This window comes from Anoplolepis gracilipes, chromosome 2, assembly GCF_047496725.1.
Source record: "Anoplolepis gracilipes chromosome 2, ASM4749672v1, whole genome shotgun sequence".
Lineage (NCBI taxonomy): Eukaryota > Metazoa > Arthropoda > Insecta > Hymenoptera > Formicidae > Anoplolepis > Anoplolepis gracilipes.
In genome coordinates this window covers 4,776,327-4,800,406 of record NC_132971.1, presented here as the reverse complement: position 1 = coordinate 4,800,406, position 24,080 = coordinate 4,776,327, and the positions used below count along the sequence as shown (strand labels likewise).

At 32.1% G+C, this 24,080-nt stretch overlaps 4 protein-coding genes across 4 annotated transcripts in view; 3 read left to right on the top strand and 1 right to left on the bottom strand.

Annotated features, from left to right (window-relative positions):
- LOC140675925 (tubulin monoglutamylase TTLL4) overlaps positions 1–13,204 on the bottom strand; it is a 139,182-nt gene extending 125,978 nt beyond the window's left edge. Inside the window, exons 1-2 of the mRNA XM_072910526.1 lie at positions 13,053–13,204; positions 11,174–11,231 (exon numbers count right to left, since the gene is read on the bottom strand). The gene's annotated coding sequence lies outside the window, so the exon portion shown is untranslated. The remainder of the gene's footprint in view (positions 1–11,173; positions 11,232–13,052) is intronic.
- On the top strand, positions 8,906–10,646 carry LOC140675970 (enhancer of split m7 protein). Its single transcript, XM_072910562.1, has 2 exons — positions 8,906–9,187; positions 9,395–10,646. The coding sequence occupies exons 1-2, from the start codon at positions 9,113–9,115 to the stop codon at positions 9,941–9,943; spliced, it is 624 nt and encodes a 207-aa protein (XP_072766663.1). The 5' UTR covers positions 8,906–9,112; the 3' UTR covers positions 9,944–10,646.
- Positions 13,205–14,879: 1,675 nt separating the features above from the next.
- LOC140663222 (jerky protein-like) lies at positions 14,880–16,031 on the top strand. The gene has a single exon (XM_072887230.1). It carries the CDS (start codon positions 14,880–14,882, stop codon positions 16,029–16,031), a length of 1,152 nt encoding a protein of 383 aa, XP_072743331.1.
- A 4,452-nt stretch (positions 16,032–20,483) lies between these two features.
- Positions 20,484–23,786, top strand: LOC140675945 (uncharacterized). Its single transcript, XM_072910540.1, has 9 exons — positions 20,484–20,640; positions 20,728–20,901; positions 21,189–21,383; positions 21,482–21,666; positions 21,891–22,011; positions 22,092–22,299; positions 22,438–22,766; positions 23,131–23,298; positions 23,381–23,786. Exons 1-9 carry the CDS (start codon positions 20,560–20,562, stop codon positions 23,486–23,488), a joined length of 1,569 nt encoding a protein of 522 aa, XP_072766641.1. The 5' UTR covers positions 20,484–20,559; the 3' UTR covers positions 23,489–23,786.
- The last annotated feature ends 294 nt before the right edge of the window (positions 23,787–24,080 follow it).

The following is a 24,080-nucleotide window of genomic DNA, read 5'->3' as shown; positions in this document are numbered from 1 at the left end:
CATTTAAATATATATTTTAAAATACTTCGTGCATTCACGATCAACAGTCCTGTAATTTTCTGACTGTTTATTGATTATTTTATTCATATCGTATAAAGAATCGAAATGAAATCAAAAAGAGAATTCTAATGAGGACCTCATCAGAGAGCCGGAGGTAGACAATTATGTGATGTGCAAAGTTCAGGATCTCGATGCTCGCCGAACATGTATCAAAGATCCGACGAGTCATCTCATCGAATTCTTTGTAAAGTCCTATCTCAATTTCGAAGAAAATTACGAAGACGATGAGTCAGCCGCGGTGGAATTTTGGGATAAGAAATTTTCTGTGACCTGTCGAATATATCTTCTAATGACATGTTCGTAGGTTCGTAGATTCACGACTGCGTTGCTAAAAACTGTGTCATGCAGTTCGACGTTCGAAAAGAGAATTTCCTTCGTTTAATTTTTAATAGATAAGTTCGCGAATAAATAACATTTATTATCTGTATTATTTCTATATTAAAAAGTTTTTGTAACAAAAACTGTCACATTATTAAGTATATAAACATGTAAAAGAGAGAACACAAATTTCTTTTCCTAAGAAAAAAATAATATGCTTTATTCTTGAATGCTTTATAATATTTTAACAATCTTTATTCAAACAAAATTCAAGCAAAATATTATGATAAAAATTTAAAATATGTTGTCACGTCATATTTTATATAAAAGCACTTTTATAATGAATTGTGTTCAACCTTCCAATATTATTTTTTTGCACTTATTTGCTTGAGTGATTATGATTAACGTATCGTGTATTTACACTACAAAATAATAAATATATTATAACAAACATTTTATAATGTATGTCAAAATGCAAAAATATGAGTAAAAATTTATCTACATTATATAAATATATATGCATATTAGAAAGCCATGAAGAAAATTTATATTTATTACTTTAGTTATCAAAGAAAATAATGATTTATTTGTAAAATTTAACAGAAAAAGAAGAAAATAAAAATAAAATCAGAACATATTCACAAGATGCGTAATGAACTAATAAACGAGGCTAATTCTGATGATTCTTATTATAAATCCCGATTAAAAATACAACTCATCCGTTATTTAATTAAATATTTTATTATAAAATCAGTCGTCTTTTCAATAAAAATTGTCGACAATTTGTAATATAGTCGTTCGCCACGAGAGAGAATAAAATAGAGAGAAACATAGAGAAAAAAGGATCTTGATTTCTAATTTCCACTTTAATATTCTAATTTAATATTCTAGTCTAATAATTTTAATGATCTTTTTTATTTTTTATTGTCACTTTCTTTAGGAATTTCTTGCAAAATAATATTATATCATGAGTCAAAATATTAATAATATTTATAAATTTGATCCGTTTATTCTTTACACGCACTCTGACAGCTCTCGTTGCGAAATAATAAATTTCGAAAGTTAAAATCTGTTTTCGTAATCCCTTTAATATCCATAATCCTATCAGTTTTTTAATCCCTTTAATGTCTATAATCCTATAAATATTGTACATAAGTTAAATTTTTATATTTTATATTAATTATTATTAAATGTACTAATTTAATTTTATCTAATTTATTTACTACCTTATCTAAGATAAATATGAATCCCCCTAACAATAAAATAATATTTCTTTAGATAAAATCAAATAGATCTCCAGAATTCAACACAGCAAAATTCTAAAAAAATACAACAATCATTTTGGTTAGGTTAATACCTATACGTTACAATATGTACAAAAAAGAAATAGAGAAAAAAAAACAAATTACAGAAAGAATATAAAAAATAAATAATAAAAAAAATTAACATAACATGTAAATGGAGTAATTGTAAATACAACGTCATGTGAATTGCAGATTTAAAAGTATCAAATTATCATATGACAAAGAACGGACACTGCATGTATACGTCAACAAGTCATTATTATGCTCATAATACGGGCCACGAGTTCTGTTATTATCGCAAACAAGCATCCGGTTGGTCGATACGCTGATTCCGTTCCATGTCATTAATCGCAAAAGGTGTTCCGTCGAATCAAGGTTACAGATCGTTTGCTCGTAGAGAGCGAGAACCACCCTTCGTGCACATTGCCATTTTGCACGATCGAGGCCTCGCGGCCTCAACAAGATCGACGAAGAGACCTTTAATTTCCAGTGTCTCAGGGCCCGTGCCCCGTGCTCGACACAATGGAGGCCTAAGGCGTGCCTCGTCCTTTTCCCGTTTCAGTATCCTCTCCCTTTCGAGCGCAGGCCGGCTGCGTGCTATATGCGTGGGAAAACTGAGCACGTGCGCAATCTTGGGGCCCGAGATGGCCCACAAAGGGCGCCTTCGAGGTCCTATCGGTGCTGTTCCCCCTCCCCCCCACCCCTGACATACGACGGAACCGGCTGAGAATCCGAGACAGACTTTTTAAATCGATTTCGGGCCACCGCATACAAAACCTTTTCACACTTTTTGCCGTGCGTCTTCGATGCGTTTGCAATTGCGTAAATTAAAATGTATATATCGGAACAATGTATATACATTATTGGCATTATCTCGACTAGATATCTGCAATGAAATCAGAAGTAATCTTTCATAATATACAAAGATATTTATTTATAAATCCGGAATTAAATTTTATTATATATTATATTAAATGTTATTATAATTTTGCAAAATTATTCACGCTTAATATGTTACGGTTCAATTATTAATAGAATTTCAATGTTACGGTTGTGTTCGTCAACACATTGAATGACACGTGCCAGTCACATAACATGACAATCTACAAAAGAACAATGACTTTAGTCACGTGTGCGCGTTGTTCATTATCTATCGATGATGCACGTGGCAAAGTGCGTGTGCCTAAATTGACAAATCATTTTCCTTCTCTATTCATTCAAGCTAATTCATTTTTAAGCATATGTTATTGAAGATTCATATACATTACATTAATGTTTATAATTAAATTTTACCAATAAACTCCAAATTTGAATTTCAAACCGATTGAAAGCAATTTTGCAAAGAAGAACGGATTGCGGCACGAGGCACGAATGTGGGAAAGGTCGAAGGTAACGGGAAGCCGACCAACCGGATTCAGGTTCTACCGGATATTGTCGGGAAGCCGTGAAAGACCGCATACGGAAGTAACGCCGGCGTGTGCCGACATTGTAAGCACGTGCCACGAGGCAGTGCTGTTGAAAAAAAAGAAATGGGGTGGTGGAAAGGTCATTTAAATAGGGCAAAGTGCACGGCAGTGGCTCGATGTGCACACACGTTAAGGGGGCCAGGTGAACCCCGACGAGAGATTCCGTGAGAATGTTCCACTCCGTTCTTTTCTTCTTCTCCTTCTTGCCAATGCGGCTGCTTCTTACGCCTCTTCACGATTGCTTTACTCGCGCAGTAGGTCAGAGGGTCGTTCATGTTATGTCGCGAACAGTGTTAAATGCGCACACACGATGAAGTACGACTCCATTCAAACGAAGCGTGTTCGAAAATTTATCATATACGAGTCGCTTCTCGATCGGCTCTTCTCACGATAATTCAGGTCGAGCGCGCATTGTAGTTTTTCAAGATTACTGTACATACCATAATTTACGGTACATTTCTACGTTAATTAGTACCGGTAAATAAGGCAATTAATCTAATTTCTTTAATATATTTTTATACAAAGAAAGAGATTCATTAGAGAAATAAGAAAGATATAAACTCTTCTCTGTAATAATCTATCAAAGTAATTGTACTTTTAAAACACAGAATTCATGCATCAATTTGTAAAAAGTATACTCGATATTCAAAGATGACTAATTCAATTATTTTTTCTATACTACTTCGTACGTGTCACATGTGATCCGAAACAAGCCCTCGTTATTTCTCGCCACGATCATCGAAATGGAACTAACATTGGGGACAAATAAGCAACGTTCTCACGATTACCTTAATTATTGCGAATATCCTGTCCACGGTGTTGATCCTTATATACTTTCGGCTTTCTCGAAGTATTTACATGCGAGCGAGTCGACGCGTGCGAACGGATATTATGAAGGGTGGTTGATATCCCGGGGATATAACAAGGGGGATAGAGGAAGCCTGTAGTGGAAGATCATGATTTCATTGGCACGAGCCAAACGACTCGTGACATATGTTCACGGACAGCTGATGTGCACTTACTATAATAAGTCTTTCTCTCTCTTACTCTCTGTCTCAGAGGCGGGCACGCGATCGCACGACCCCGCACGCGTGTGTGCATTACACGTCACCGGAGAGAGAACCTGGGAAAGTAAAAACCTCGCGACTGTGAAGAGTGTGAGAAAATTCATACGCTGCCGCATCTGTGTCGGCTCTCGACATTGCTGCAACGACGAGAACTTTATTCGAGAACGCCGTTGCACCACGTGTACTAATCATTGATTCTGCTGCTGTCGCGCGACTGTGCTACGAAATGTTATTATCGGCCGCGATTAACATTATAAAAAAACCTGTTCAACGTTAACTGGTGCATCAAACGTTTCTCAGTGCAATTTGTTTAACGGAAATCAATGTCCAAAATAATCATGAGACTTTTAAAAACAATGTCACAAGATTTTTTGAAAATAAAAGATTATTGAAAATATATATATTATTGAAAATTCTTTTTCTCCTGCAATTCAAAAAGATTGTACAGCTAAAAAAATAACTTGCAATGAGTTAATTATTCCTATAAAGATAGATTATTTACATTATAAAATATATAATATTATGCAGAATATTCTGCTTTCATTTTGAACGCTGTATAAAATCTCTCTCTCTCTCTCTCTCATATACACACACATATATTTCCTTAGATATTCGTCTAACCTATTTTCACCGATTTCAAATCGATTACAATATTTTCTTCCTTCCATCCATCGCATTGTAACTCTCGTATGTCACGTGCTGCAGTGCAAGCACGTGCGAAGAGCGCCGAGCACGTGATACGAAATCAATTTTATATTGTTCGTCGACACACTCGAAACATGCATACATGTGCGCCCGACGATCACTAATTGATAGAGCGCATAACATTACATTAAAATTATTCTTTAAATAATGTCATTTTAATTCTGCATAATTGTAGCAATAACGTAAAAATCTGCGCAGATTTAATCGGATGCATCTAGTAGGCCGAAAATATAGAATAAAATCAAATATCATCGCGAAAACTTTAGTAAATATGTGTCATAAATTTTTAAGAATTTAAACGTTAATCAAAATATTAAAATATATATATGTGTGTGGGTGTGTGTGTGTGTGCAATTATGATTATACGTAATAATTATAGAAAAAGTATATTGTAAATAAACGGTTGTTTAATTGCTGTAGTTAACTAATACAGTGTTGCCAAAACTAGATAATTTTTAAGACTAGATCATACACGTATCAAGTCATCCTTATATCAAATATCTAAGATTATCTCCGACATCTTATTATTTTCCCGAAGATAAATCTTAAAGTGTTTTCAAATATTATTTTCAATCTAAATGGGATAAATTCTACAATTAAATAATTTCTTAATAAATTTTATAATAAAATAACTTCCTATTTGTTAATACGCATTTATGTGCTAATTTTTTGAATTTATCAATTCATTCCGTAACGAAGAATATGAAAAATCAAAATTTCATAGTGGAATAGCTTGCCTAATATTTGACTCTCGATTAAGTTGCTATTCAATTCCGCGTTTTCAATCTCGATAAATGATGTAATCGCAATTGTACGTGTAGAAAGTGCATTTCGGTAAACGTGCGAGTGTTATAACAACGAAATATTAAACGAAACTTCCGATTACAACACGCTATCTGTTTCGATGTAACTTTGTATAACGATACATTTTCATCATGTTTCCTATGACAATATGCAGATAGATTAAATATCCGAATATAAATATATGTAGAGATGTATTTGAATATTTAAAGAGTTTTTAATCTCTGATATCTAAAATTTCATTTTTTTTGTATTTTGATAAACTTATTTAATAAATTATATTTTTTTGTAGTTGATAAATTATTTTAATACAAAGTATATATAAATATATGTGTATTATATATTTATATCTTTTTATGTTATAATATATTTGAAATAAAAAATGATTTTTAATCCTCAATTATTGCAACAATTATCCCTATAATTTTTTTGACAAAGCAATAACATTTTACAAAGAATCTAATTTCTTCGTGACGTAACACAAGTATAAGATTATTAAAAAAATTTTTGAAACTGAAATTGGAAATTCTCGTGTGTCATCTGCCATTTCTCAGAAATCATATTTGATCCGCTTTCACTGAACACGCTTGGTTTTCGTAGTTAGATCCACATCATACAACGTTTCAAACAAGTCCCCGCATCACCCTAATTAGGTCCCACGAGATTGTACAAGGACGAAAAGATTCGATCATGTTGTAAGAGCGAGACAGAAAATGAGTTACGAGCAGCATTATCTCGCAATCGCGTCAGATGCCATCGAAGTACCGCCACTTATTAACGACACATGCAATTGACTGATACACGAGAAGAGTATCTCGGAAGAAAATAAAATAGAAAAAGAAAATGCGTAGAAGATTGAGAGAGAAAGGGAGAGAGAAAGACGGGGCAGGAAGTCTGGTAAAAGAGTCGGTAGCAAGAAGAGATGTAAGTAACGAAGAAAAAGAACAGAATGACGAAGTGTGGATGAACAAGTAGAAGAAAAGAAAACGCCGTAGGGTCGTAAGAGAACGAGAAGGAGATGGAGACTCGAAACGAGCGTGCGTAATTATTCGGTGCGAACGATGTTTAAGTATCCCGCTCAGATCGCAAAATAAGAGAAGTAATACAAGAGGACAGAGGACGTAGAGGAAAAAGCAAGCGGATGAAGAACAGAAAAAAAGAGGAAGAGCCCGACTAGCGAGGAGAAGAGACACACGAAATGTAGCAAAGACAGAAGATGAAGAGGAGGAGAAGGCATGGTAGGCTGTGTAGGATATAATTCAGCCAATGGCCTCGCCGAAATTAGTATCTTAAAGTGCATGGCAGAAACGTGCACAAGCGCGTCCGAGATACTCGTTTCGCGCGATGACTATCCAAAGCCGGGAGGACGGTTTTACGAGCAAAATTAAAATTGCGTCCAACCATGATCTCACTTTCGGCCAATTTTCGCCGGCTGACGATAGGTTACGCGGACAACGGTGTAATGAAAGCATCTCGCACTTTCTGTGCAAGGATCTTTTTTAAATATCCGCGCGCGCCGAAAGAATTTTTACTCCTTAGTTCCTTGTAATTATGGGTGCACCCGATAATTACGTCTAATCGAAGAACCGCTGAAATATCATCCAAAACATTCATGTACAGTGTGATAATAATATAGGCGAAAACGAGAAAAAAATGTGATTTTTCATATATTTTATAACTGAAATTGTAAACTTTTTTTGCTATTAAAATTGTTCTATCATAATATTTTTGATATCGATTTTTCATATGCGTAATAAGATGAGGTATCACAAATTTCAGGGTTGTAATTTTTATTTGTTTTAATTGTATATTTTATAGTATTAATTAGTAAAAAAAAATATATATATTTTTCTCAGCCTCAGATTTCGCTAATTAAATAAGCTTACAGTGTACGACATTAAACTGTCACATTAACTAAAAATGAATCTCTTCCTTCCTTTGTGAATCAGTTTTAAATTAACAATTTACATTCTAGAATAATTATACAAACACACACATAAAGATAATTGTTTCTCAGCAGCCATGCAACAGTTAGTAGAATAAAGTGAGCGAATTTTTCTACAGGCTAGTTATCAAACAAGTTATTAAATTAAAATTCATTCTTTGATCCCATTCACTCGCTGTCGTAACGTGATATTCGCAGAAACGCGCCTATTACTCGGAAATAAAGACAAAGGATCACCGCTTAAGCAAAATTAATTAATCGCTCTGTTGCGCGGCCGTCTTAACGATCAATTTGTCATACAGCCCTTTACAGCGACGAGTTTTATCGAGCTCATCCGCGACTTCCTTTTCCGCGTTAATGCGTAAAATGATCAATCAATCGCGCCACCAATGATCGCGACATACCATTTGACGGCGTACAGAAATACATATACATATAATACATAGGTACAAGGCACACGATTCAACATTGTGTAGCCGGTGAGATTGCAATCACGATCCGGAGTTGCGCCGGACTTGTGCCCAGCACGCTTCTCATTCGACAAAGCGGGAGAACCAGAAAGCGAGGAGCGAAACAGAGAGAGAGAGAGAGAGAGAGAGAGAGAGAAAAGAAGCGGCGAGAGAAAGGAAAGAAGGAAGAAAAAGGCGTAGATTCTCGATAAGAAGATTCAGCACGAGCGTGGAAGCTACGGCTATGATAGAAGAAGCTGTACCTTATAGATGAACAAGGACAGCTCATCTATTTTGCCTCGAGACAAGGAGAGAAGAACCGAAGAAGTCAGAGAAGTCGAGATCTAGTCCTTCCGTATGAGCGCTCGTGGAAATAAGCGCCAATGAACGACAGAGAGAAACAGAGAAGGTAGAATAGCGGAGAGAACGAGAGAAAAGTAAAGGATAGGAAGAAAGAGAGAGAGAGAGAGGGACGAGTGATTACGAGCCATGCATACCGTGGCACGACCACTCGTCGACGATTAGCCGAGGAGGTAGAGAGCATCGACTCCGCGCCACGACTAGGTGCAACAAGGACGCAGGAACGGTGACGATGGCTTGGTGTGGGCGCGTGTCTGGCAGCTGCCGCTTACAGGTGGTGTGCTTGCTTGGGAACCAACCTCTACGGACAGTTCCCACGGAAGGCCTGCTCCCCACCATGCGGCCCACGTCGTCCCCTTACCCCGTCCACACGGGGCCTCATGCCTATATAAGTTGCAGCCTCGCCCGACCGCGACTACAATCACGCTCTGTTCGTGTTCACTCGAAGGTCGAACCGAAGGCTTACGTGTTATCCGCACGTTTTCCTTCCGCCAACCGCAAGTGACTCGCAATCACATAGCGACGAAGTTTGACAAATCAGTGTGATAACACGACGAGGTCGCGTTCGCGATAAATTATCAGTTATTGAGTGAAGTTTTGATTGTGACGTACGAGCCCGCTCTAAAAAGGATTAAGCATGCAGGTGCACGAGCAGATTATCATGACCGATGGGCAGGAGCAGCCGATCTCTAGGACATATCAGTATCGAAAGGTAAGTGTCATCTTGACAGTCTAACGTTAACGTTTTAATCGCGCCGCGTAAATTTCGAATCAATTAACAATATTTTATTTCGTTTAACAATTAATTCAACAATTAACTTCTGTGAATTTTTTCCGCGTCGTAAAACGCTATCTTTATTTGGAAAATTTCATTAACCGTAACCATCAACTATAGCGATTCGTTCGTTTCGATTCGCAGGTGATGAAACCGATGCTCGAACGCAAACGTCGAGCGCGCATCAACCGTTGCTTGGATGAACTAAAGGATCTAATGGTAACCGCGCTGGCTGGCGACGGTGAGAACGTGGCGAAGCTGGAGAAGGCGGATATTCTGGAGCTGACGGTGCGTCATCTGCACAAGCTTCAACGTCAACAACGTCTCTCGGCAAATCCAGTGATCGACGCCGACCGCTTTCGCGCCGGTTACACACATTGCGCGAACGAGGTCAGCCGCTGCCTGGCCGCTACCCCCGGTGTCGATGTCGCCCTCGGCACTAAACTAATGACGCACCTTGGTCACAAGCTCAACTCCATGGATAAGACCGGCCCTCTGACCATCCACGTGACCGCGCCACAATCCTCGCCATCGTCCTCCAGCGAACTCAGTTCCGACGAGTACTCGATGCCGCTGACACCAGCGTCCAGCCAACCATCCCCGGTACGAACCGACATCGACGCCGTCTCCCAGAGCCACCAGGGTCTTCTTCAAGTGGCCAAACCGAACGAGCCTATCTGGCGACCGTGGTAAATTTCTGTCCGGTTTCTAATCGGTCGAGTATCAAAACCGGCGAAAGGAAGATTCCTTCGAAGGGTCTAAAACAGATCATGGGGGACTGACGCCAATCTTGCAATTTCGTTTGTGATTTGAACGGAATGAACACCGCGAGGAAAGAGAAGAAGGAAGAGTCTACCCACGTGCGACAAACCAAGACACACGTTTAGACTTAAGGAGTTCCATTTGCTCAAGAGACACTCAGCGGACGTCATGTTTAGCGTCATTCTGACATCGTCGTAGCAAACATCTTCTCAATAACGTTCCGCAAGAGTCGGGAAGCACTGGAATCTCGATACATAGTTTTCTTTCGCGGCCGAGTGCGGCTGAAGCTTTAATTTACTTGACAGTTAGATATTTTCTATTGTTTATTTCATACTTTTATCGAGGATGTTTTTCTTTTTATTATCTCGCCGATATAACGTTGTTGTATAAAGTATCTCCACCGGTCAAGAAATTGGAGATATGGAACAATGACGACGAATGATCTCTCGAGGCGATAATTTCGATGATTACAAAAAGCACGCGTTTCGACTTAATAACGCGACGCGGATTATTATATGTAAAAATGACCGAGCGGAGAATCTTGTGATAGAGAAACGTGTACCTGTGATATTTACTGTAGTAGGCGTAGAGAATGATACTAGATTTTTAATAAACATGTTTCGTATCAGCATAATCAGCGTGTCTGTATTATTTCGTACTGCCCACCCAATGATATAAATTGATATAAAATTGTATCAAATTGATTTCAATTGCGTTAAAGAAAATTATTTCTTTTCTCTCAAATAACATTTTTTCGTGCATATATAATAGTTTTTATTATAATATAATAAAGATGTATGTAAAAAAATTATACTTTTATAATCCGTATTATATTAACATAAATTATTCAAATATGTCGGCTTCTTAGAGATAAGATAGTTATAAACAGAAAAAATTTAAATATTTTATAAGAGAGTTTTTAACCTTCCAAGACCTATAGTTTCTATTAAGAATGATCAGAATTTTTACGATTAATTCGATGATCGACGAAATAAATTTTTGAATAAGAAACGATATTTATATCCAATTGTTTCTTTTTTTGTTTTTTTTTTTTTTCGAAAGTTCACACACGCACTTCAGGTATGTGTGATTGTTTCAGAGAATCAATGCAATTAAAAAATTCAAGAAAAAAATTAAGCAAATATTCAGAAATACACTCACACTAATGCAGCTTCCGAGAATCCGTACAGTTCATTCCTTCCCTGCCGACCGCTCGTACCTGAACACACATATCATATACATTAATCGTTTCTCAAGAAAATATTAATTGGAAATTATACAGTAGCGGCTTATCTAGTTTGATATTTCATATTAATATTTGCGTGCCGCGTAAAAATTTCGTGACATTTCAATCTTTGCCTTTAGACATAAATTTATCACGACAAAATTACAAGGATTTCTTAATGAAAGAGTATAAGAAATTATATTTTTAATAGTTTTATTTTTTTGCAGCATATAATCAGCGAAAATGCGCTAAAATGCGAAGGTTCTATCGTCATCACACACGCTCCACTTTCATATGCTGGATACATTGCAATTAGTAATTCTTAATTCCACGTTTTTATCTCGCTTCAGCGCGCCCGCGTGCTACATTCCGTAACGACAGTAAATGTCGCGGTAAAAATAGTTTTCCGGTACGAAAGAGTTAATCAGACGGGAATGTCACGCATTGTTTCACGGCACGCTTCATTTGCCTCGACTCGTAAAATTTACGTATAAATGTATCGATATCGAGATTGGGAAACAAGGTAGGAATTTTGCTCGAAATGCTGTGATCGTCGCAAATTTTGCCACAGACATCGAAAATCTAATCGGACAGCATCATGTTACATCATTAATTCGCAAATGATAATTCTACATATTTGTACAAATTGCACGACACGTATATGAAAGCAATCATGTCGCGAAAACGATATAGTTTTATCGTATTTAATTAGCATAATTAACGTATTGAATTATTATAATCAATCGTATTAAATTATCATAAAAGCAGTCAAATAATAAAATATAATATTTAATGATTTGAAAACACATGAAGAGATGTCTCGATGCAAAGTTGTACAAATCATATAAAATAACTTGGAAATATGTTTCTCATTATATAAATTATACATATATTAAATTCTATATGCTCTAAAATCGTTCTTGTGAAATAAATACTGCTTAAGAAAAATGTGTGTGTGTGTGTGTGTGTGTGTGTGTATATGTGTGAAAAAAAGCTCTACAACTCGAATCTCAGATCGTAATCGCGAGTCGGAATCTGAAATGTGATCGTGAAATTTGAAACTTCCGTGTGATATGGCAGTCAATCGCAATCCTGGTCGTATCAACGGAAGTTTTGAAATATCTCGTGATTCAATCTGATATTTTATAACATGCGATTACACTCTTCTTCTAATAGCAAAAGCTATTTGCAAACTCCAGAAAGCAGAGAAATGCAAATGGTTAAGCGTTCTTAACCTCTTTTATCCAATTCTCTTTAATATAACATTCAAATGCACGACCCGAACGTAAATATTAGATATATATCTACTGTGTTGATATTTCTCGATTTCGCTCATACAATCAGTAACGACCTCCGACCAGAGACAATAATGCGCCATCGCGCGCGCGTAGAAATTTGCGCGCGTAACCTCGAAAACGTACCATACGAAGCAAAACGAACCGAATGAGAAATTATCAAAATGATTTCAAACATATGCAAGTAACTACCCCGTCATAATAATGTTGCTAAAATTCACAAAGAAATCGTCGTGACGATAATTCTAGTCGCCACGATCGCGACTAACGCTACGATTTTATCGAGACGGATCATCTGGCGGTGAGATTAAGGTTAGCGTCACCGGGATCGCGAATCCACATCCGATACTCCATCCCCGACATTTATTCCGCGAAATTGCCCTCCCGAATTCGCCCTTAAAAAAGCTCGCGTAACGCACAACAATCGTGGACGAGCGATTTATCGACTGTCGCGAGAAGCGGTAGTCAAGGTTAAGTGCCGATCCCGAAGGACTGTTATGGTAGATCATCGGCGACTCACGTGCTGGCGTCGCGTAAACAGGCGTCTAGTCCGCCTCTGTAATTCGTAAACGCCGGTATGGCCGCGTCTCGCTGTACACCAAATGATCACCGGGACGCCAGTCACATCGGACGCTCAGGGAAGAGCGGAAACACTCAGCACTTCGATATTATACTCACTTTTCCGATAACCAAACCGCCACTCAGCTATAACACGTGCTGTCACCACAGGTGCACGGCCACGCTTCGCCGTCATCTTGCGTCGCGTCGACGAAACTATCGCGCGCGCCGCGTCGTACTATCGATAATTGCGGAAATCTGTCGAAAAGAGAAATAACAAATCTTTGTATGGTAATCGACAAATAATGACATCAATATAATATATAATATATATACATATATGTGTGCATGTTTAATAATGTAAATAAAAAGGTCATTCAGAGATTATTTTAAATTGAAATAGTTTATATATTTTGAGCAGAAATTTGGAAAATAAATCCACTCGAAAAAATTGTCACTCTTTCGTCTCATATTTTATTAAAAAAAAGGATACAAGCAATAATTTTTTTTTATAAAATTTTAGTTTCTATGTCTTGTGTAAAGTAATAAAATTTGTAAATTAAAAAAAAATGTTTCCTAAAAAAATGTGAGAAAATTTAAATATAATAATTTTAATAAATTTAATATATGTACTCGTATAATGCTATAAGTTGAAAACTGATGTACATTGCATGGTGTAAGTAAACTGATATTGACTTTATGTGTGTAATGTCATTATACAAACAAACACAAATTACATATTTTTATATAATAATGACATATTGAAATAATCGCAATTATATTACGATTTAAGAATCTTTGATTTTAGAAAATTAAAGTATTTAATTTAAAAGTTATATATTATGATTATCTATTAATAAGTTATTCCATGTTTATATGTATACATATATATTTGTGATAATTTTAATGTACATTTATAAAAAAAATTATTGTAATTAAATAAATTAATTTAACAGTAATTATAAACGCAAAACAATATCTTTTAAATGTTTATTATGTGCAATATTAATACTAATTACGAAAAATGAAAATTGTAAAATTACATTAAAACAGAATAACCAAAATGTAATTATGAAGAATCAAGAAATAGCAAATACATTGTACTGGCATATTAAAAAATAATCTATTTCAAAATAATGCATCTCCAAAAATTTTTCGAAAAGAAAAAAATTGCTTATATTTTGACGAAAATGTAGTATTGGTCTATGCTTTATTTATATAACTCCGCACGTTAAAAGTAATTTATAAAATGGATTAATGAGGTTTATTATAAAAGATATGTATAATGCATAGTTTGCTAACATAGTTTCATATTTTTTCTTCTTTAACTTTATCATGTTACTAAATTATAAGTAATATAAATATTTTAGCCGATGTTAATGTACGTATAAACAGTAAACATAAGAAATAAGAAAATATTATTGTCAGTGAGACGATTGATAAACGATTGTTCAATAATATTTTGATTTACATTTATATTTTGGAAAGTCCTTCTCAAGAGCAATTAACTACAAGAACGATTCAGTTGCTAGTATATTTTCAATCCTTCAAAAGCTCACATCGCATAGCACAAGTTTTCGGAGTGTCTTTTAAATCAGTAACACACAGTATATAAATATAAAGTTGTTTTAAAAAAATTATTTTAATAATAATTATTAACATAATTTTCAATTATAAAAAACTGTATATTATATAATATATCTGTATGTATTAGTTAAGTGCGTAAGCAAAATTTCCCTCGACTCAACAACGCATCAATATTTTGTGGAAATAAGACAACAATATTTCAATGGCTGAATTTAGCGGTGATCCTACCAATAAAAACACTTTTGATACACTTGAAAGTAACAATCCAGGATCAAGTCGACAAGCGAAAGAAGAAACAAGTCCAAGTAAAAATTCTCGAAGCGAGCAGTATGATATAATAAAAAAAGAATTACTTGAATGGATAACAAAACAGATTACATTGAAACAAAATGTTCCTGTGGCTATGTTTAAGAATAAAGCACAAAAATTTATAGAACAGAAGAATTTATCAGAATCAGACGAGACGAGAGATTCATGGATTAAAAAATTTATAACGGAAAATTTTCAAAAGGTACCTGAGAGTTGGAATTGGAGTAAAGACATATCTGTCAAAAGAAAAATTGAAGCTGAACAATTTATTCAAAAACTCGATCAGCAGCGTAAAAGGGAAAATATTAGTGAAGATAATATTTATAGTATGGTTAAAGTGTCTTTTAATTGGAAAATAGTTGTGGACAGGAAGAAAGCTAACACAAAAACTCACATTAACATAGACAAATTTAGAAATGACAAACTAATTGGTATATTTTGTATAAATGCCACAGGTAGTAATAAACTACCACCTTATTTTATTTATCAATATGAAAATGAAGAAACTGTCCGATATTTGGACAACAAATATCACAACAAAATTTTGAAGTCAAAAATAAATTTGTCAGAAAAACGAGAAATGTTCAAATTATGGTACAAAGACTTTTTTATGGAGCGTGTGGACGAACATCAAAGAAAAGCAGGAAAAAACGATAAAGTGATTTTACTCCTTAAGAAATGCAAGGAATTTTTACCCTTAAAAGACATTAGGAGAAATCCATTCAAAATAGTGTTTTTTCCTTCATCGAGTATAAATGTATTTCAACCAATAACTTACGAAGTTAATAAAAGTTTATACTATATGTTTGAAACCGATGTAAGATATAATGCCGGTTTCGGTCTCAATTCAATCTGTGAATGTTGGGCAACCATGTTGTTTAAATATTTTTCCTGGAATAAAATTATTAAAGACAAACCTCGCTCAGAAGAGAATACTCCGTCAACAAGTTTTGATCAGACATCGGAGTTACATATAAATGTAACAGAGGAAGACACGGCTATTGAGGGACTAAACGAACCAACTAAGAAATCTAGAAGAGAATAATGTTAAGAAATATATGAACATACTGTAAGCATTAAAACACTAAAAACGCAAAAAATACTGAAATCATTGGAGATAATAAAGAAAGAAAAAAATAATCCGACATAAAGCTAGAATAAATTGTAAAATAATGTTATGAAAGGATTGTAGAGCAAAAGTATCCCAAACAAAATACTAGAAGTGCAAATATAGTATCAAGAAGACCAGATTTAGATGACGTCAAGATTGAAAACATTTAAAATAATATTTGCATGGTAGAAGACTAGGTTTGTAAAATTTTGTATTTGATTAATAATACCTAAGTTATTATTATGTCATTAGTTTAATCTGTGCAACATTGACAAAGTATATATATTATACGTATATACTTATTACTAATAGCTTTCATTCAAAATCTTTTTCTTTGTTTTTCCTTGTTGCTGCCATCAGTAATAAATAATAATTTTTTATTCAGTAGATACGAATTATGAAATTTAGTCAAAAATTGCAAATAAAAACAACACTAAGATTTGCTTTTTTCCGTTTTGTGTGACATTAAGGTAGCTGTTTTGCAGTTACTATTTACATCTTTAAATTTTTGATCTTTATTTTTACTTGTTTTCAGTCGACATGATATTGTTATCGTTAATGACGTGTTAATTATCTTGTTTGCGTATCATTAAAAATGATCCTAAAGAGAAGGCTTGAAGGTTTGGTATTGTAATTAAATTTGTTTTCTAATTTTGAATGTATAATTGCTCGCACTTACCTGCTGTATAACTTTGATTTTTCTACTTTTTTAATATATTTTTCTTTAACTCGTTAGAGCCTATGTAAATTGTTTCTTTTAACAATAAAAATTTAAGATTGTAAACCTTAATTATAATGTGTTTTTGAAAACAAGTGTAAATAACTTGTTTATTAAGTTTGTCTCTTTATTGATGAATCTAGATTAAGGTATCTCATAGGCTGAGTATTATTTACATAAGGAGTCAACTAAAAAAAGATTGGTCATAATAATCGAGCTATGCATATGTATAAGCCTAATCTAGTAAATAGCAAGCATGTTCTCAGGTTTCAATATGAATGGCATATATCATTAGATCTTCGAAATTACTTTCTGAACTCACTATGCGGTATTTCTTAAATCTGTTTAACATTATCGCCTTATACATCTTTGACAAAAAATTATTTTTTTTATAACTTTGAATCTAATGAATTGTAAATAATTTTGACTAAATAAGCATTTCTTTATATAATATGCATGAATTATTATATGTATAAGTATGAATGTAATATTTTTAGTAAACTAAGTAAGCTAACAACGAATAAGATGACTAGACAAAATATTGTACGCTGCGCTATATATAATTTAAATTTAATATTTTTTTTATACCATAAATTAAATATAATTTTAGAATTAATTTTAATAAATTTTAATAATAAATCTTTATCTTCAGTATGAACCCGTCTTCATTTCAATTATATTCAAGTTAAAATATATAATTATAATATACAATAAAAAATATTTTATTTTTGTGCTAATTTAAAAATTTTATCTTATTTGGAAATTGCGGAAAAACTGTGTTAGCATTGAAAACTGTGTTAGCATTGAAAACTGTGTTAGCTTATAACTGTGTAAATAAATTATTATACGATTATTATAATTTTTAATTTTTCAATTTTATGGAGCAATATAATTTTTACGATTTTGAATTCAATGACAAATAATTGTAATAAGGAATAAATATGTATGAATTTATGTGTACGTATAGTATTGTTTTTATCATCTTGAATAAACTAATGAGACAATCGGATATCTTTTGTCGACTTATATATAATTTTAATACAAATATAAATATAAATACAAATCTTTTTGAGTATTTAAATACAATTTTATAACATATAATAATTTTCTATTCGACAGTATAGGCTTCTCAATTATACCTTGCATGCGTTATGCTATGCAATACATTTTATACATTCGAATTCGTGAATGGTGAAAAAATCGAATGTTAATATAAATATTATTATATGAAAATGTTTGAATAAAGTTATGTTTGATATTATATCATAATTTTGATGATTTAACCATTCCTTTTTTTATTTTTTTACAACTAAAAGCAAAACAAATAATTTCAATATACGATAAGAAGATAGTTATCGAGTTATTGGCATTAAATATAATAATAATAAAAAATGGAAATTGTTTATGTTAAATATGTAATATTTATAAAATTATTAATAAATTAGTAAATAAATAAAAATTATTATTTAATTAATAATAAGTTAAATAAGTTACAAATTAGTCTCAATATTGCTCCGTTGTGACTTTCTCGCGGTTCTTTCTATTTTCTGTTATTATCCTTTTGTTTTACTTTGTGATTCACACAACGCACATTCGTAAAAACATAATTAATTACAATTGCCTGATAATTTGTATAGCATTTTAATCATACATACACTTTATTATATTGTGATGAGAAAATAACGTAAATATGGTTGCACTTGTTATTAGTATTAGAAAATAATGTTATAAAATTTAACATTTTTTAACATTATTATATTAGATAAATAAATATATAGTAAATATGTAGTAAATATATAGTAAATATATAGTAAATTACAATCATATATTTTGCATATTACTTATAAATCAACGCCTATTTTGCAGACTTTGCCGCGCAATAGAGTTCTAGTGAATAATTCACATATGACATATTATTGTACATATAAACGTGAATTTTTGTTACGCGATTTAATGAAACATTAAAATGATTATATTTATTAATCAAATATTAATGACTAAAAAATTCCAAAATAATAGTTTAACTTCAATCTAATATCGCTGCAAATCGAGAGTTCATGTTTAGTTGAAATATTATCATTCGTAAAAAAATATACATGTAATACTATAATACATTAATACTATTTTATTTTACGCACAATACTTTTCGAACATACACACAATATGAAGAGTAATTGTGCTAACTGTATTATGTATCCATAATATACATAAACAATTAATATATCACGATTTTTTTTATTTGTATTAATATTTATTATTCATTATGTTCATTTATAATTTATTCTTGAACCAAAAATAATGAGTAAATTAATTATTATATTAAATTAGTTATTATATTTAAATCAGTGATAAACTTACATCATGTGAGATGTATTTATGCATTAAAAAATAATTATTACTTAGAATAAAATAGTAATCTATAATTATAATTGACATTTCGTGTTTCATTTCTGCTTCAAATAATTAATTCATACAAATTATCTTCTTCGATAATAAGTAGCAATCAATATACTATTTTTACGAGTCATTTATAGCAGAAATAAATTAATCATACATAATTGTTAATTGTACTATCATCAGAGGCAGAGAAAGATATTCTAGCTCCCAGTATTTATCGCGATCACCTTTCGAGAGATAATGTGATACCACACGGAATGTTTTGCACAGCTATCTGTCGATGTTATGCTTGCGCTCCAGCCTGCAGCTATGAGTGACAACAAAACGATCATACATAAACAGTGCGCTATATAAGTCGCAAAATATAAGCGCCATACGATTCTCGCGGTTGCTAAATATTAAACGTATTGTGTATTAAATGTACGAGAGAAAATGTGTATTTTCTTTTTCTTTAATATTACTTTATTCTTGATTAATTATTATTATATGTTTTGTCTCTAATATTTATTTGATATTAACTTAAATTGGCATTGCCCGAAATTCTTATATTTAAAATCTAAAATGTCAGTAAAATGGCATTTGTAGAAATTATGAAAATCAAACAATATAACATTAAAATTAATTTATTATAATATAATAAATAATTTACAAATTTATATAGTGTATCACTTTGCTCTGTTATATTAAGTGTATTATTGGATAATTTATTATTCTAACGTTTTGCGATACACAATATTTTTAGTTTTTCCCTCCGAGGAGAAAATGTATAAATGTTTTGACGTGCCTACTCTAAAGCAAGTAATATGTAGTGATTATTGGAAAAGCATAGGCTTTCTTAAATTATCACAAAATATCAAGGGGATAAAATCATGGGAAGAAAGTAGGCTAGATTTTATGATAGTCTATATTTTCTGCAGAATCCTAGAAAATAACTATATACATTTTAGTTCAGATAAGTCAAAGGGTTTATAAAGAGTTTATAAGGAATATATAGGCATACATTTTTTATTATATATATATACAAATAAAATACTTTTATAAATAAATTTTTTAGCAAATATTTTTCTTTCTTTAAAAAAGATAAAAATTCTGTTATATTTTTTACACATTTAGGATAATAAAATGAATTCTTATTATAATTCTTTTACTTATGTTCCATATAAATATAAAGCAAAGCGGCATTGATCGCTTTTATTTGGTTTCTATGTCAACCATTCGTGCTGTACGAATATAGTTCATGCTTCACACATATTCGTTAAGCTACAGTTTCCCTATAGAATTCAAGCTGACCATATTGACAGATACTTTGTTTGATTTGTACTAGTTATATAATTCTTTCTTTCTAAAATGGTGCAGAAAAAAATACATCATCCAGAAATGCAAACGACATATCTTTTGAAACCCGGACAGACAATCGAGAATATCAGAGTGAGTGTTGTTCTGTATTATCCAAATGCGTTTCTAAAAATCAAATTTTCTATGTATTATTTTATAAAAAATCGCACTTTTTTACAGGCATCTGAAAGGACTCGCGCATTAATAATAACAAAGGACGCTTTTCAACGTTTCGTGGATTATACTACCGAAGAAGATAGAATAACTGTACAACAAAAAAAAGAAGCTGCAAAAATAGCAGCGTTAAAAAAAGCGACTTATGAAAAAAGTAAAACGTGGGATAGTAAAATAGAAGTACGTTCGATATATGTTTAAAATACAATATGTTACAATTAAATAAAAAAATATTTAGTATTATAAAATTTTGAAATATATATCTTGAGGTGTATATTCCATTTGTAAATATTCAAAATTGTTTGAAAAAGATTAACGGAGGGAATCAGAGTAAAGAATCTTGCACTTCAAAGTAGAAATAGCGTCAAACGGAGTACACCTTAAAAAATCGAGATATAATGTTATATAGTTTTCGCATCTTGTTCTATTTATTATATATTGCTCAAGCAAAAATTGTTTGCTAACAGAATATTAAAGCGAGGCAGAAAGAAGAGTTATTGTCGAGAAAACAAAAAGCTGAGGAAGAAAGAAAGATATTCGTAAAGGAAATGGCAGAAAAAAAAGCGGCAGAGCGTGCAGAAGTGGTACATCAAGCAAGAAAATTGCTACGGCAAAAAAAGCCTTTGTGCCGGCGAATTAATCGCGCTCTCTTCGTCTCTGAGGTACTTTCTCGCAAAATAAATATTTTTGTAATTTCTAAGTATGTAATTTTCCTGCATTAATTAAACTCAAAACTTTGATCTATCTGTGATACCATCAGTGTCTCAAGGAACTAGACGCCCAGGTAGCATTTCAGAAGATTATTAGAAAGATGGACAAAGAACAGGATGTGGAATATGCTAATTCAATTAAGTCAGACGTCGCGAAATATGAGAAACAAAAGAGGCAGGAAGAAAAGGAGCGAGAGAGAAAGACAATGGATTACCAAATACAATTAAAGAAACAGTAAAAATTAATGTTATTAATAATTATATTAATATGAAAATTTGTAAGAATATGATTATTTTCAAATATTTGTTGGAATTATTTAAAATATTTGTAGGAATATTAATATAAGTATATATATATAAATAATTATTAGAATATCAGAGTCAAAGAGAAAAAGATAAAAATATATTTGTTTTCAATATTATACTGTGTTACGTATTATTAGATTAATTATAAATCAGGATTGAAGATTGCGAACAAAACAATAAATTAAAAGCTGCGAAGGAACTAGAGGCTGAAAAAGAAGATCAAAAATACATAATCCAGAATATGCGACTCATAAAAGAGAAAGAAATGCAAGATGTAAGTATTGATATTTACAGCAAACACGTTTTATCCAAAAAGACTAATATATAATATATAATTGCATATTTGGTTTATAGATATTAAACAAAAAAAAGAGACTCCAGCAATTTTTCAAGGAAGCGATAGAGGAAAAGAAACGATTTGAACTGGAATTGAAGCGCAACGAGGAATTTGAAGACCGAGCATTAGAGGTCTATCGAAAGGCTAAAGATCAAATACAGGAAATTCATAAATCAATAACATTGAAAGAAAAAGAAGAGAAAGCGCGTGAAACACAAATTATAAGTCAGACAATATTTTCTAAAATATAAATTTTGTATTTGTGTGTGTGTGTGTGTGTGTGTGTGTGTGTGTGTGTATAATGCATAAACTAAATAGATTAAACAAGTCTATAATAACTGTTGATTAATAATTCCTTTTCAGCGGAGAAACATGAGCCAATCGAACAAATTCGCGAAATTAAAGAGCAAGAAATCTTGAAAAAAGCTGTGGAAGAGAAAGAAGCAGCTGAAACAGAAAAACAGAAAACACATAAAGAACGAGAAAAAACAATGCGTGCTCTTATGGAAGAATATAAACTTCGCGATGCGGTTGTAAGAACAAAGCAAAAGCAAGAAGAGAAAGATTTAAAAGTTTGGGAGATAATGCAAAGATTTAAGAGAAACGAATATGACAAGCAAAGTGATTTGGAAGAACGAAAGCGACAATGGCAACAAAAATTAAATTATGGAATTGAATTGCAGAAAACTGCTGTAAGAAATTTAATTAATTTGATGACAATAATAATAAGAAGATAATAAAAATTGAGACATTTTTAACACGAATAATTAATATAACAAATAAATAAAAAGTGTGAAATATTATACATATGTATTTTGCATGCCGTGCGTTAAATTAAACTTTCGAGAATTACTTCTTTTTTTATATTAGATTATATTATTAAAATATTTTCTCTCAATGTGTATTACTTTGCATTTTTCATACTTTAATATACTTTTTTACTTTCAAATATTTTCTCTATTTTCTATTTTAAATTTCATATTTAAAATAAATTTTTACAGCATTTTTGAAACAAAATGTATTAATAAAAAAAGTAATTATGTTTGCCATTAATAGGAGGAGAAACAGATCGAAAAAAAGCGCGAGGAAATTCTTGAAATTGAAGCCACGAGCATGAAAGCCGCAATCGAGAAAACCAATCAAAAAATTTTAGCTTATGGAAACGAAGTTTTAAAAGAATCGAAGGGTGTGAGACCACTTTATCCAATCATTAAAGCTGTAGAAGTAAGTTTGAACACTCTTTAGAATATAAAAATTCTAAATCTAATTACAAATAATTTTAAAAATTATTTCTGTGATTTGTAAGGAATGTAAGAAGGAAATGGGATTAAATACCGTTAAAAAACAATCGAAGAAATTATTAGAGCAAATCGGTCTAAAAAGAAAAAACATGGAATCCACCGTATTTGTATGAAATCTATTCCGGTCAATCAAATATACTGGTCGCAATAATCATTGTTCATAATAACGCTAATTTGTATCTTGTATTTTATATTTCCGCAATTATCATGTAATTTATATGCATCATTCCATTATTACGTCATTTATTCGTCATTTATTAAATAAATATTTGCGCGTTGTATCATCGAGCTTCCGTATTTTCCAATTGCGGAGCATCTTACATAAAAATTGATATAAATACAAAGTAGCTACATCGCAAATAATTTACCAACTCGTGATAATATTTTATTATAAATTATGAAATTATCTAGAACAGATTTTTTGAAAATATGTTTTATATACATATATATTACGTGTAAGTTCAATTAATAGAATATCTAAATTAATTAATAAAGATATCTGTTTTTATAATATTATATAAAATATGTAATATAGATGTTTATATACATAGTTAGAATACAGATTCGTACTATCGTATTTCTTAGCACAAAATAAGAATTGTTTTCTTTTGGCAAAATTTTATTATGCGAATCTTAATATTTCATTCGATTTATACAAAAATACGTGAAACAAGAACTTGTGTATATATATATATATATATATAC